The sequence below is a fragment of the Chlorocebus sabaeus genome, chromosome 15 (genome assembly GCF_047675955.1).
Source record: "Chlorocebus sabaeus isolate Y175 chromosome 15, mChlSab1.0.hap1, whole genome shotgun sequence".
NCBI classification, from domain to species: domain Eukaryota; kingdom Metazoa; phylum Chordata; class Mammalia; order Primates; family Cercopithecidae; genus Chlorocebus; species Chlorocebus sabaeus.
In genome coordinates, this window is record NC_132918.1 from 2,686,918 (window position 1) to 2,699,734 (window position 12,817).

The 12,817-nt window shown below is 42.4% G+C and overlaps 1 protein-coding gene across 3 annotated transcripts in view; it reads left to right on the forward strand.

Annotated features, from left to right (window-relative positions):
* TRANK1 (tetratricopeptide repeat and ankyrin repeat containing 1) overlaps positions 1 to 12,817 on the forward strand; it is a 117,657-nt gene that overhangs the window by 95,889 nt on the left and 8,951 nt on the right. For all 3 annotated transcript variants that reach the window (XM_007971810.3, XM_037988474.2, XM_007971813.3), the window contains 5 exons: positions 1,619 to 1,765; positions 2,569 to 2,725; positions 6,093 to 6,181; positions 10,089 to 10,192; positions 10,300 to 10,432. In XM_007971810.3, the coding sequence (XP_007970001.3) occupies positions 1,619 to 1,765; positions 2,569 to 2,725; positions 6,093 to 6,181; positions 10,089 to 10,192; positions 10,300 to 10,432 (630 nt within the window). The remainder of the gene's footprint in view (positions 1 to 1,618; positions 1,766 to 2,568; positions 2,726 to 6,092; positions 6,182 to 10,088; positions 10,193 to 10,299; positions 10,433 to 12,817) is intronic.

Sequence of the window (12,817 nt, forward strand, 5' to 3'; positions counted from 1 at the left end):
AACAGGCCATTCATGTGCCATCTGAGCAGCTTTTGCTTCTCTTACAACTGTTTTAAAATACACTGTGTTTCCCTAGCCCTTTCAATGTTAGCCAGTCTCTGTCTCATACTACCTGCCAGGAGGATCCTCTCAAACGTCAAGTACTTGGGTCTTCTGCCTACTTTCCTTGGCAAACAATTTTGTTGTCTGCATAGCTTCACAAAGAGGCCAGTCATAAAAATTACTGAAGATCGTTTTAAACCTTCCAACTACTTAAGTGATTTCATGATTTCAGAACATGGCAATTAGTACTATAATTGATTGGTAGCATAACCATTCCTATTTAATAGACAGTGTTTAAGGCATTTAACCTTGTTTACATAGTTTAAGTGATGGAGTAACTTAAGGCAGGTAATAAACTCTATCCACTTCACCTTTTCAGCATGCTTTAAAAGTTACATAGATGGCAAGTAGCACCATTTTATAAAAAGAAAAGTAAAGGCTAGGAGAGCTACTCTCACAAGACACAGGAAAGTATGAAATATGAAGTTTCTTAAGAATTTTGAGTTCTAAATTCTGCATGTAATCTGGGCACTTCAGTTTTACTGGGGTCTGTAAACTACAGCCTGCTGGCCAAATCCAGACTACTGGAGTTTTTTTATGGCCTGTGGGCCAAGAATGGTTTTCACATTTTTAAATGGCCAGAAAAAAACCCAAAGGAGAATAATATTTTATGGCATATAAAAATTATATGAAATTTAATTCAGTGTTCCCAAATAAAGTTTTATTGGAACATGACACATTCATTCATTTACTTGTTGACTGTGGCTGGGTTAGCACCAAAATGACAGAATTGAGTAGTTGCAAGAGAGATCATGTGACTTGCTATGATAAGAATATTTATTATTTGACACTTTCAAAAAAAAGGTTATCAATCCCTGGTCTTCATAGTCACTTTGGTTTTGGGGTTTGGGTAAAGGAAAAAATGGGTAAAATATCAGCTATTAAACATTGTACTAGTCATTTGACACTGATTATCTGTTTTTATTTTCTCAACAAAGTTGGGTAGTATTATCCTCATTTTATAGAGCAGGATAAGAAACAATGTGTTCAAAGTTGCATAATTAATAAATGGAAGAACTGAGACACAAATTTCTTCTGTCTGATCTCAGAGTCTACCTTGCACATCACAGAACTGGATTTTCTTTATCCTCAGTTAAATCATGTAGTTAGAAAATTCTACCACATGTGTCTTAACTGCTGCCCTTGCGTGCATCTCTTAACCACGTGGTGAGAAGGGGTGAGGATTCACTCCCCTGTCCGCACTGACTGTAGACATTCTTTCAATGAGAATAACTCCCTGAGCCCTTAGCATTCTTTCCTGGAAGTGGTCATGTGTGCCTGGCTTCTTAGCTGTCTTGGTCTAGTGTGTGGGGAATTTTCACAGCTTCCCTGATCTCTGGTTGTGCAAGCTAATCTCCCTCCTATCCATTCTAAGATCACAGGATGGATCTTCTTCAAAGTTGGGGTTGAAAGCCTGGTCCCCCGATGAGGCTTAATTTTCCTTGAAGCTCAGGGAGGCTGTATGCAGAGTTCAAAAGCATATTCTGTTGGTCTTCACTTTTTTGTTGTTGTTCAGGCTTATAAGGAATGGAAGATCATTTCCTCATTCACACCTACATCAACTGACTCCAGAGAGGAAAACCGGCCATTGATTGAAGTACCCCTGGACAAACCAAGCTCTTCTCAGGGTCGATCTCTCATGGTGAATCCAGAAATGTACAAGGTGAATTTCTGCCATTTGTCAACATGTGTACTTGACATGGAAGTAGTAAAAAAAAGGCCTGGAAGAGAAGATGAGAAAGAAAAATGGAGCTTGTACTTGGCTGGTTTTCCTCAGCAACAGGGAATGGAGTATAAGAAAGGGAGGGGCAGGGATCTCGGTTTTGGTAAATTCCCTTTTTCTTAGTAGAGAGCTGGGCTTGATGGGTGGGCACTGTCTGAAAATGGAAGGAGGAGGGTTGTACTTTCTAGTTCACCTCTGGAACTCAGCTTTGTTCAGAAATTTTGATGCAGTCATAAGGTAGGTGGAGTAATTCAGTACTAGTGATAGTTATAATAGAAGTGTATGATGGTCTAATTTTTAAAAATAAATCACAGCAATCGTGTAAGATGTAACCTTTGGGATAAACTGAGGACATGGGGTCTGTCTGTACCCTTCCAGTGAATCTTCCACTATAACTTTCAGTGAATCTATAATTATTTCAGAATTAACTCAAAATACTTATAGCAAAAACAGGAAAAAAACAAAAAAAAATTATGGCTGATTCAAAGGTCATCCTATACAGATAGCATGCTCACTTCCTGCTTAGGTGGGAAAGGGGTGGAGTTTCTCGTAGCCTCACTGGAACCTCACTTACCTGTGTTGTGGCCACAGTGAGTTCCTGGTATCCTGTTCTCAGCTGTGCTATGCTTCTCTAAAATTTAGTTTTTTTTGTTTTTCCAAAATCAGAGTAAGCCCATTGAAGTGTGTCACATTGTAGCTATAGGCAAGTGGCTCATCGTCTTTGTCCTCAATGTTATCTTTAGCTCCTCAATGGAGAGCTGAAGCAGCTGTACACTGCCATCACACGGGCTCGGGTCAACCTCTGGATCTTTGATGAAAATCGAGAGAAACGGGCTCCCGCATTCAAATATTTCATTAGAAGAGATTTTGTCCAAGTTGTAAAGACAGATGAAAATAAAGGTAAGATCCTGTTAAAATACTCTCACTGTTGGAGGAATCATGTTTCTCTCAACCATTCTTCTGGTCAGGAATAAAAGGTGTAGTTTTTTGAAAGTGCTTTCTTTCTTTTCCACAATCTTCTGAGAAATGAAAGTTGTGACTCATTTGCCAAGCTGTGTGGGAAAGTGTAGCTGTAGTGGGATTGGGAAGGTTAACTCCTTCGGGGAGTCACGTAGGTACATGCCTTTGACCCAACAGTTCCACTTCCAGGGATATATCTGAGATATTTGTGTTCAAAATCTCAAAGATACCTGCATAAGTATGCTCGTCACAGCCCTGTTTGTAATTACAAGAAACTAAAAACAATCTTAATGTCCTCCAATGAGGGAAAGGCTAAATGCATTTCTTTCAGGGGACTACTATGCAACCATTAAAACGAAAAAGGAGGTGGATTGTCATTTACTGATAAGGAAAGATGTTCAAGATGTATTTGGTGAAAGAAAAATTTTAAACAGTATGGGTAGAATGATATAATTTATAAGTAACTTTATATTATGCAAATATAAAAACCATTTATGCTTATCAGTATATATCAGAATAGAATGTTTATGCATGCATATGTATGTATGTGTATATATACAAATACCTATTGAAGTGTCTTTAACCATCAAATCCAATTCAGTTCCTGAGTTTGTTTAACACGAACTGGGTTTGTGAGAGTTCAGCTACTGAGTTAACAGGTTGTCTGAATCTGTTTGGTTTCCGAGTTTCACAAAACAAGGAAACTAAGAGTTCAGACAGTAAGAACTCTTATTTCCGATAGTAAGAACTGATAGTTCAGACAGTAAGGAATTAATCAGAAAACTTATCTGTATTCCATTCCTGATTATGGAAATAGCAAGAATTTGGAGAGATAGCATGCATATAAATTCATGTATACACCTATTATTTCTGATGCAAAACTGTTTATAGTGATTACCTCTGGTGCTAGGATTGGTGGGTATGGGGTTGTCGAGTAGACATGGACACCTTTTACTTTTCTATTTGTGTGCTATTGGCAGGGTTTTTTTTTTTAATTGTGTATTTTTTTTTTTTCATAATTTGCAAAGACTACCTAACGAAGTGAAGTTCTCCTGATAGGATAACTGAGAAGAGAAATAATCAGCCCTTCATGAAGGAGAAAATTGTTGTCTTTCTTGAGGATTAGTTGTCAAGTCATCTCCTCAAAGCCATTGTTCATTTCTATAAGGGTAGGGCAAGGAGCAGGGTTTGGCTGCTGGAGAGAGGTTTGTCCTGAGCATTCCTCAGTCAGTTTGGAGGCTATTTCTGGTTATTACTGATGGCTCGGTTGGGGATTAGGATTAGATTTCTTATCCTAAGACTTGACTATTGTGATGGAAAAGTCAAAGGCTAGGAGTTAAAAAAAACAAAACATAGGTTCTCACAAAAACTCTTCACCTGTGTAATGACAGGACCTTGTTCAGGTCCCATTTTCTCTCTCAAAGGAAAATGAGTGGATTGGCCTAGTATGGGCCTTCTCGATCTTTCCTGCAGCTCATTCCCCTTTATTCCCCAAGTATGTTCTGACATCCACTATAAGAGATCATATGGCCGGGCGCGGTGGCTCACGCCTGTAATCCCAGCACTTTGAGGGGCCGAGGTGGGCGGATCACCTGAGGTCAGGAGTTCGAGACCAACTTGATCAATGTGGTGAAACCCCATCTCTACTAAAAATACAAAAATTAGCCCAGTGTTGTAGTGCGTACCTGTAGTCCCAGCTACTCAGGAGAATGAGGCAGGAGAATTGCTTGAACCTGGGAGGCAGAGGTTGCAGTAACCCAGGAATGTGCCACTGCACTCCAGCCTGGGCGATAGAGCAAGACTCCATTTGAAAAAAAAAAAAAAAAAAATCATAAGATAGTTGACTTTTTAGATTTAAAAAATTCAAAATGAAAACACTGCAATTTATTTTATGTTTTTGGTAGCATTAAGAATGCAAGAAAAAGTGCAGTCTTAATTACAAATTTTAAGTTGTACATAGTAAATTCTTCTAAAGCATCTGTTCCCATTGTGTTTGGATTGAGTATAGTGATTATGCGATTTGTGTTTCTTTTGCATGGCATCTGCAGAGGTCACTGGCCTCATTCTGAGATAATATGGGATGGGCTTTTGCCGTGGGAATTGAATGTCACAGGGGCACTCATAGCAACACATAGGGAGTCAGAATAAGATGCTGATAAGTCATCACTGTACTGCTACACAGCTCCAGCGGAGCGCGAGCAGGGAGGGATCAGGCTGTGATGCTTAACATGTGTTTTTTCACCTTTCAAACAAATCTGGCCTGTCTGCCTCACTCCCTCGGTTGACATCCATTGGCCTAGGTGTCTCTGATTCCTTTAGCTCTGATTTGTCTGCCATATTGCCCTGGAATTCACTGTATTTTGTGTGCTTCATGAAGCTGTGGCTCAGAACCTGCAGGGATTGTCACCCGTTGTTAGTGATACTCTGGGGGATAGCAGGTGGCAGGGTGGGGGTGGGGTGCGGTGCGGTGCTGAAATAGTCACCAGCAGGCTAGTGACGATAACAGAAGGGATGGACAGCAGGTGGTTACAGTGGTCCCTGTCCACTAATAGGAATGTGTCAGATTGCTTATTGTGATGAGGGCAAAGTTTGCACATTTGGAAATAGTGTAAAATTTTGTCACCTTTTTTTCTTGCTGAAGCCCTGGCCTGGGAGCTTGCTAAAAGCCACTTGACTTTGGGTTTTCAAGGAGGAATTTTTAATTTCTGTCTTCTGATTTGTAGCCATAGAAAAGGAAAGTAGACCAAAATTTAAAAACCAAACCACATCCTTTCTCCCTTCTACCTCCTCCTTTCAATACCCTCAGAAATGTGGTTTGGTAAGTTAAAATATATCTTACATGAATACTAGAAAGACAACAGGTTAGTCTGCTCTGACTGCCATAACAGAATACTACAGACTAGATGACCTAAACAACAGAGATGTATTTTCTCACAGTTCTGAAGGCGACAAGTTCAAGATCAGGGTGTTGGCAGGGTTGGTTTCTTCTGAGGCCTCTCTCCTTGGTTTGCAGCCAGCCACTCTGTGTCCTCACGCTCTTGCCCCTGGGGTTGCCTCGGATTCTAATTTCCTCTAAGGACACCAGTGAGACTGGATGAGGGGCCATCCTAATGGCTTCATTTCAACCTAGTCACCTCTTTAAAGGCCCTATCTCTCTCCAAATGCAGCCACATTCTGAGGTACTGGGAGTTAGGACTTTAACAAGTGAATTTGGTGACTGGCGGGGGAGACACAATTCAGCCCGTAACAACAGTTTTAAGTGCAAGAAAGCCCAGAGAAGCAAACACACTTTTCTTTCTCATTTCAGACTTTGACGATAGCATGTTTGTTAAGACCTCAACTCCTGCGGAGTGGATTGCACAGGGAGATTACTACGCCAAGCACCAGTGCTGGAAGGTAAGGGGTTGGACTAGGAGCCGGGTGATGAGGGATCCTTGTCATTGGTGCCCTCGTCAGATCTCACACTCACAGGCAGGTTTCCCAACGTAGTGTTTGTCACTAGGAAAGGATGAGGGTAATGGTGCTTGTGCCATGTGTTCTGAAACGTCAGGTCACCTCAAGATGAGGAGAGCTTCCTGTCCTGCTCCTTTTCTGGTCAGCGCAGGCATGACAACTCTTCATTTTGGCCAAGTGCCAGCATGTGCTGATGGATCATGGAGGGCTGTGGCCTTTGCCCCACCAAGGAATCCTTCTATATATTTTCTTTCCCTCCTGTACTCTATGCCTAAAAGCTTTGCTGTCATCATACTGCATTTTAAAGCTGTGAAAGATTGATCTCTCATTTGATTTTTTTCAAATTGACCAAACAGATTTCATTGCCAATCTGAGTCTGGTGAATATAGGTTAAGCTTTATTATTACACTGCACTGACCAACTTCCAGCTACAAGCCATCTTAGTGGTCCTGAACAGTCTTCTTCCAGGAAGTGTTATCTCTGCAGCAGACCTCTTGAAATTTTGAAACTAGGTTAAACAGCCGTGTTGCTTTTCCCAAAGTCAGCATTCCTGCATATCACAGGGTCTCGGGTGGGGCACCATGGCTGGGATGTGTCTCCCTTGAGATAGTGGTGATGACTTCACCTGCAAGTTTTCAACGCCCTACTAAAAAAAAAAGAGTGCTTTTTTTTTTTTTTTTTGCTTTGATCTAATGACAAGAAGTCAGGTCTTAGGATTGGTTCTGCAGTTCAACAAAGTCTACATGAGCCCAGTCTCATTCCATCTCTTCCTTGTGTCATCTGCAGCTTGTCTGAGATGTTCCCTTTCATTGGTTGCCGAATGGCTGCTGTGGCAGTTGCAAGTGCTCCATTCCCTCTGCAGCTTTACAAGCAGGAATGAAGTGCAGGCACTTTCTTCTTGTTGATCTCTCTCTTTTTTTTTTAATCATGAAGTCCTCGGTGGTCTTCCTCCTATATCTCATTGGTCAGTACTAGGTCACATACACCTTTCTAGCTGCAAGAGAGTCTGGGAGAGCAATCCCATCTGGCAATTTTAACCTTTTGTGGGAGATAAGTTCCGCCAAAAGGCAAGAAAGAGACGAGGAACTGCTGTGGGTAACTAACCAGCAGTGTCTGACACCACAGGCATGGCCATACCAAATGCACATTTCCCTAAGATTTCTCTACCCCAGGCACCTGAAGTGCCCCATGCATGCAGCTCCAGATGATGTTTTCTGAAACAACAACTGGATCTGGGTTTTGGAAAGATCACCACCTTTCTTTCTGCACCTCAGTATTCATGTTAGGAGGCTTCAGCTCCTCAAATGTTACAGGAAAAGTATCTACAGTTTCTCTTGCCACTTTGGAACAAATGTGTTGAAACAGTGTTTTCTATGGAGGGCTTGTCCTGCTTCTAATTGGAATTTCATGGAGTTGGGCCTGAGTAAAGGTACTGGGAATTGATGAGGACAATGAAATCACAAGTTCAGGACTTAACGAAAGCCACAGTGTGAGGTATCTGTGATCTGACATGCCTGGAGAAGGAATTTAATGTTTTTTCAGCTCCAGTTCTTCGAAGAGTTTTGTCTATTGTTTCAGGGAAATTGCTTTAAGTCTGTAGCATGTAACTTACATCTGGGATTTATCAGTTACTTCTTGCTGCATAACGATCCTGAAACATAATGGCTTAACACAAGTCATTTATGTGGCTCACAGTTCTATGGATTGGCAGTGCCGAGTTCAGCTGAGTGGTTCTGGTCTGAGCTGGGCACCTCATGTGTCTGCAGTCAGCTGGGCAGGTCTGCCTCTGGGGGTTGGCTGGCTCTTGGCTTGGGGGACAGGGGTGACTGGGGTTCCTGGATCATATTTCTTTCCTCCTCCAGCAGGCTAGTCTGAGTTTGTTCACATGATGCCTGAGCAGCGTTCAAAGAAAGTGAATAGAAGCACACAAGGCCCCTTGAGGCCTGGCCTTGGAACTGGCCCAGTGCCGCTTCTGCTGAATTCTGTTGCCAAAGCAAATCTCAGCCTAGATTAGATGGGAGGGTAAATAGGCAGCACTCTTGATGGGAGAAGCTGGAAAGCTACACTGTAAGGAGCTATGGACAGATACAGAGAGGAGTAAAGGACTGTGGCCACCCTGGCAATGTATTATATGGGGTGAAAAAAACAATTTACGCTATTGTAGGTTTGGGTGTGTCTGGAAAGTATTTTCCTAAGTATGTAGTATTTAGCTGCAGAAGTTGACCAAGCCTCACAATTTTATTCACTGCCCATCCTTGTTAGAATTGGAAAGAAATATTGAACATTTGGGTGTTCAATATTTGAACTTGGGAAACCAAGAATTTTTTTTTTTTTTTGGTGGGGTAGGGGGTGGGTGTTAAGGAGGGAAGGGAGGGATAATATGGGCAGCAGGTATGGGTCTGAAATTGGAAAACTGTGTAACATCTTACCCTTTATTCCCTTCAGAACACTGTTGGTGTTACCCATATGTATTGCCCATGGATATCCAATTATTTATCGCTTTAAAAATGCCTTTTGAATATTTGAATCTAAAATCTTTTTAGGGGAGCCAGCACAGATGAGAATGTTATAAAAAGCCTTCTCTTCCCCTGACTTTATTTTGATCCTGCTAAAGGACTTCAAGACTCAGGTGGTTTATTGAGTTTTTGGCTGCATGTCAATAAATGTTTCAGAACCACCACAGAAGATTCATTCATTCAACAAAAAGGGTTTTTAGAATACCCCTTTTCTTTCTCTATGTTCCTAGTCTTCAGCAGCTATGGGCCAAGAATTATGTTTAGATCCCAGTAATCTGGTGGTGAGCAAAACAGGCACATAGACCAATGCACAGTTCCAGCTGTTGCAGGTGTCACAGATGAGAGACCAGCTGCTCCCAGAACCAACTTCCTGGAAATGGAGGCCTGAGAAGCCTTCTTTGAAGAACAGAGCCTTGAACTGAAACCTGTAGAATGAATGAAGTTAACAAGACAGGGAAAGGACAGAAGAGCATTTCAGTTAGAAGGAACAGTGTGTGCAAAGGCCCTGCAATGGGAAGGAAATGACACAGGTCACAGGAATGAAAGGAGATCCACACAGAGAGCATGAAGGGGAGAGTGGTCATCCTGTCCACCTTATCAGCATGTACCACTTAGTCCCTCCCTTGCCCACACTGAGACCTAATGTGTATGCTGGGCAGAACGTGAACTTCCTGCCCATGTATTGTGTGCTTTAAGACATAGCATCAGCACCCCTGTTTTAGAAAAGCAGCTTTCTGCTTGCAATGATCAGGGTGAAGCCTGACTCCTCTGTGACATTTGTTTGCCTATCTTATAGTCAGAGGACTTGGTAACAGATCTGCATGTCCCAGGGATCTGGACATGTTGTGATACCATCTCTATCCCCATTTCTGCCTCCAGTATGTGTACTCCAGCTGTTCTGCCAACACTGCAAAGTAGCTGTTGTACTCACCAACTGGGTCAAAGCCCAGAAGAGCCACTGGGTAACTTTGGGCCAGTTGCTCCATGACTCTGACCTGAAGTAGCAACTGTATACAATGAGAAGGCTGATACTTATTGCTGTGACTGTTGGAAGATTAAATAAGGGTGTTACTATGGTAGCTTGAAAAAATACGTATTCTATACCTTTTCGATGAGTGCTTCTAAAAGATACCATTCAGTATGAATACTGTTGGGTTTTATCCTCCAAGACTACTTTCTTTAGAATATCTGCACTTTCCTGCTCCTCCGTCTCAGATTGGGCTGGAGCAAGACTTCGTGTTTTATCAGTACAAATTTATAATGCATACTTTAACTCTTGTTCTGTCTGTTACCTCCATTACCTTGCTGGGAATAAAACTTTTTGCCTATTCCAGGTTGCAGCCAAGTGTTACCAGAAAGGAGGTGCATTTGAGAAGGAGAAGTTGGCCCTAGCCCATGACACTGCCCTGAGCATGAAATCCAAGAAAGTCAGCCCCAAGTAAGAGTCTTGGGATCACTTCTGGTTTGCTCCGATGAGAGCAGCAGTTAAATATTGGTGTTGGGTCAACGTTCCGTGGAAATATTATTTTGTTTTCCTTCCCCTAGGGAAAAGCAGTTGGAATATTTGGAATTGGCTAAGACCTATTTGGAGTGCAAAGAACCAACTCTGTCCCTTAAGTGTCTGAGCTATGCCAAGGAGTTCCAGCTCTCTGCCCAGCTGTGTGAGAGGCTGGGAAAGGTATGGCTCCTAATCCGCTGCTGCTCCAGGGAGAACTGGGGTTCACTTGAGCAGATTGAGGGGTAGGCTCGAACTCTACTCTAGCAGGAAGAGGCTACAGTCTTCCAAGGAGGGAGACGCTGGCCCTGCAACTCTAAGGGAATCCTACTTTCACTACTTCTGCAAACTTTTAGTAGGCTCTGAAGACAGTATGCATGTGCATGTGTGTGTCTGTGTGTTAATGTCTGTGTTAATATTCAAGGCCTAATATTAACCACAGGGAAACCAAATGCTCAAGCCAAAGGACAGAAGGGTTTTGGAATATACTCCTTTTCTGTCTCTGTGTTCCTAGTCTTCAGTCACCTTGCCTGAGTGGCCTGGCATTTAGATGGAGGTTCCTTGACTGTGTTCCTAGTAATCACTCTAGATCTGCACTGTCTAATTCAGCAGTCACATGTGGCTATTTAATTTACAATTTAAATTAATTAAAATACAATAATATTAAAAATTCACATCCTCAATCTTACTAGCCACATTGCAAGTGCTCATTGTTAAGAGAACATTTCCGTCATTGCAGAAAGCTCTGTTGGACAGAGCTGCTTGTCTGGAACACAGCTACTCACAGAGTGGTCAGCAGGCCACAAACTATTATTTGTCTACAGCAAGATTAACAAAAAAGATAAAAGTAAGCAGTTAGAATTTTTTAATTGCCATTTGGCTTTGCTTTGACATCCAAGTGGTGATAATTTTCCCATCAGTTCATTTTTTAATGTATCAACTGTGATGGATTAGAAATTTAAAATGATTTGGTCGCTTCCCACAGATAGTTGGAGATACTGTGCTTAAGGAGCTGTGGGCCGTTGCGTTTTCCCCTATGGGGTGTTACTATCCTTCAGTAGGAAAGGGGGTTTCCTTGTCTGTATGTGAAATATGGTGACTCCTGGTATTCTCAGAGCACCCTGGGCATTGAGAGGGGTAGGAATGGTACCTACTGGGAAGTTTGAAGTTTGGCCCCAAGTCAGTGCGAAGAAGAGGACAAGGCCCTCCAGATGCTGCCTACCCTGTTCCATGTTTATTATGGGATGTGACTTCTTAGGATGTGGGAGATGGGAATGGAACAGGGATACAACGCTACTCTCTAGAGGCAAGAAGCAGGCAAGGCACAGGAATCCCTGAAAGGAAAGCTTTCACTCTCTTGGCACCTGGATAAACATTTCTTACCATGAGTAGAATGCGTCTGGGGACTGGGAAAAGGGAGGTGTTGTGGCCTGAGGATCCAGAAGAAGGCTGCTGCCAAGTTGGTTGATTTGAATCTTGCCAGTCAATTTGGGTGAGATGACCACAAGCAATGGTAAATGAGTAAGAGAAAGTGGCAAGGCCAGATCAGTAGGGCCTTGGTGACTGTGGCAAGGACTGGGCTTTGTTCAAGCATGATGGGAAGCCAGTGGAAGACTTTGCTGGGAAGAGTGACATGAAGCTGATTATCTGGATGCTCTGTGAAGAGGTCTATAGGGCAACAAGAGCTGAAGCAGAAAGGCCAGTTAGAGTCTAGCGTCAGCTTAGGCAGAAATGATAGGGCCTGGACTGCCATGGTGGTAGTGGAGGTGGTGGGATGATGGCACATCTGGGAAATGTTAGGGAAACCGAGCAGACAGGATTAGCTGGTGAACTGGATGGGAACTGTGATAGGAAGAAGAGTCTAGTAGACCCTTCTGTTCATGGCAAGCCCACCATTGGTGGGTATGGGGTCCAGTCATTGAATTTTATTTCATTCATCCTCTTCTTCACAGCCAGTCTCCATTGCCATTCTTTTCTCATTAGTAGTCATTCTACTATATTTTATGTATGTGCTCAAATGCATGCATTATTGAAGAATGAATAGTGGTGTCTTCTATACATATATACTTTAGGCTTATCTAGAAGACATCTTGCTCTGTGTTTTACCTTTTCCATCACTTGCTGTGTAGTGTTAGATCTGGCCATACTTCTGACAGTCATGTATTCCTGAGTGCATCCACTACATTGACGAATTCATTTCCCTAGTGATGCACGTCCAGGTTGCCACTGGCTCCTGGCTCCCACACACAGCACCTTGGCACAGTATGTCTTCTTAGGGTTCTGTGAGATACTTTTTCAAGATGTGTTGCCAGAAGCAGGCTTGCTGGCCTAGGGTATGCACATGTTTCACTTCACTAAGTGCAATCCCTTCGCTTTCTGGGATAGCCATTCCACTTTGTGCACGAGGGTTCTGCATTCCCCACATTCTTGACCACAGTCAGCAGATTGTGATTTTCTCATTTTTCAAACCTGGTGGATGTATTTCACCGTGGCTTTCATTTGTATTCTTCTGATTGTCAGTAAAGTTGAGCATTTTTATTTGTTTGTCAGTCTTTCAAGTTTACCTCA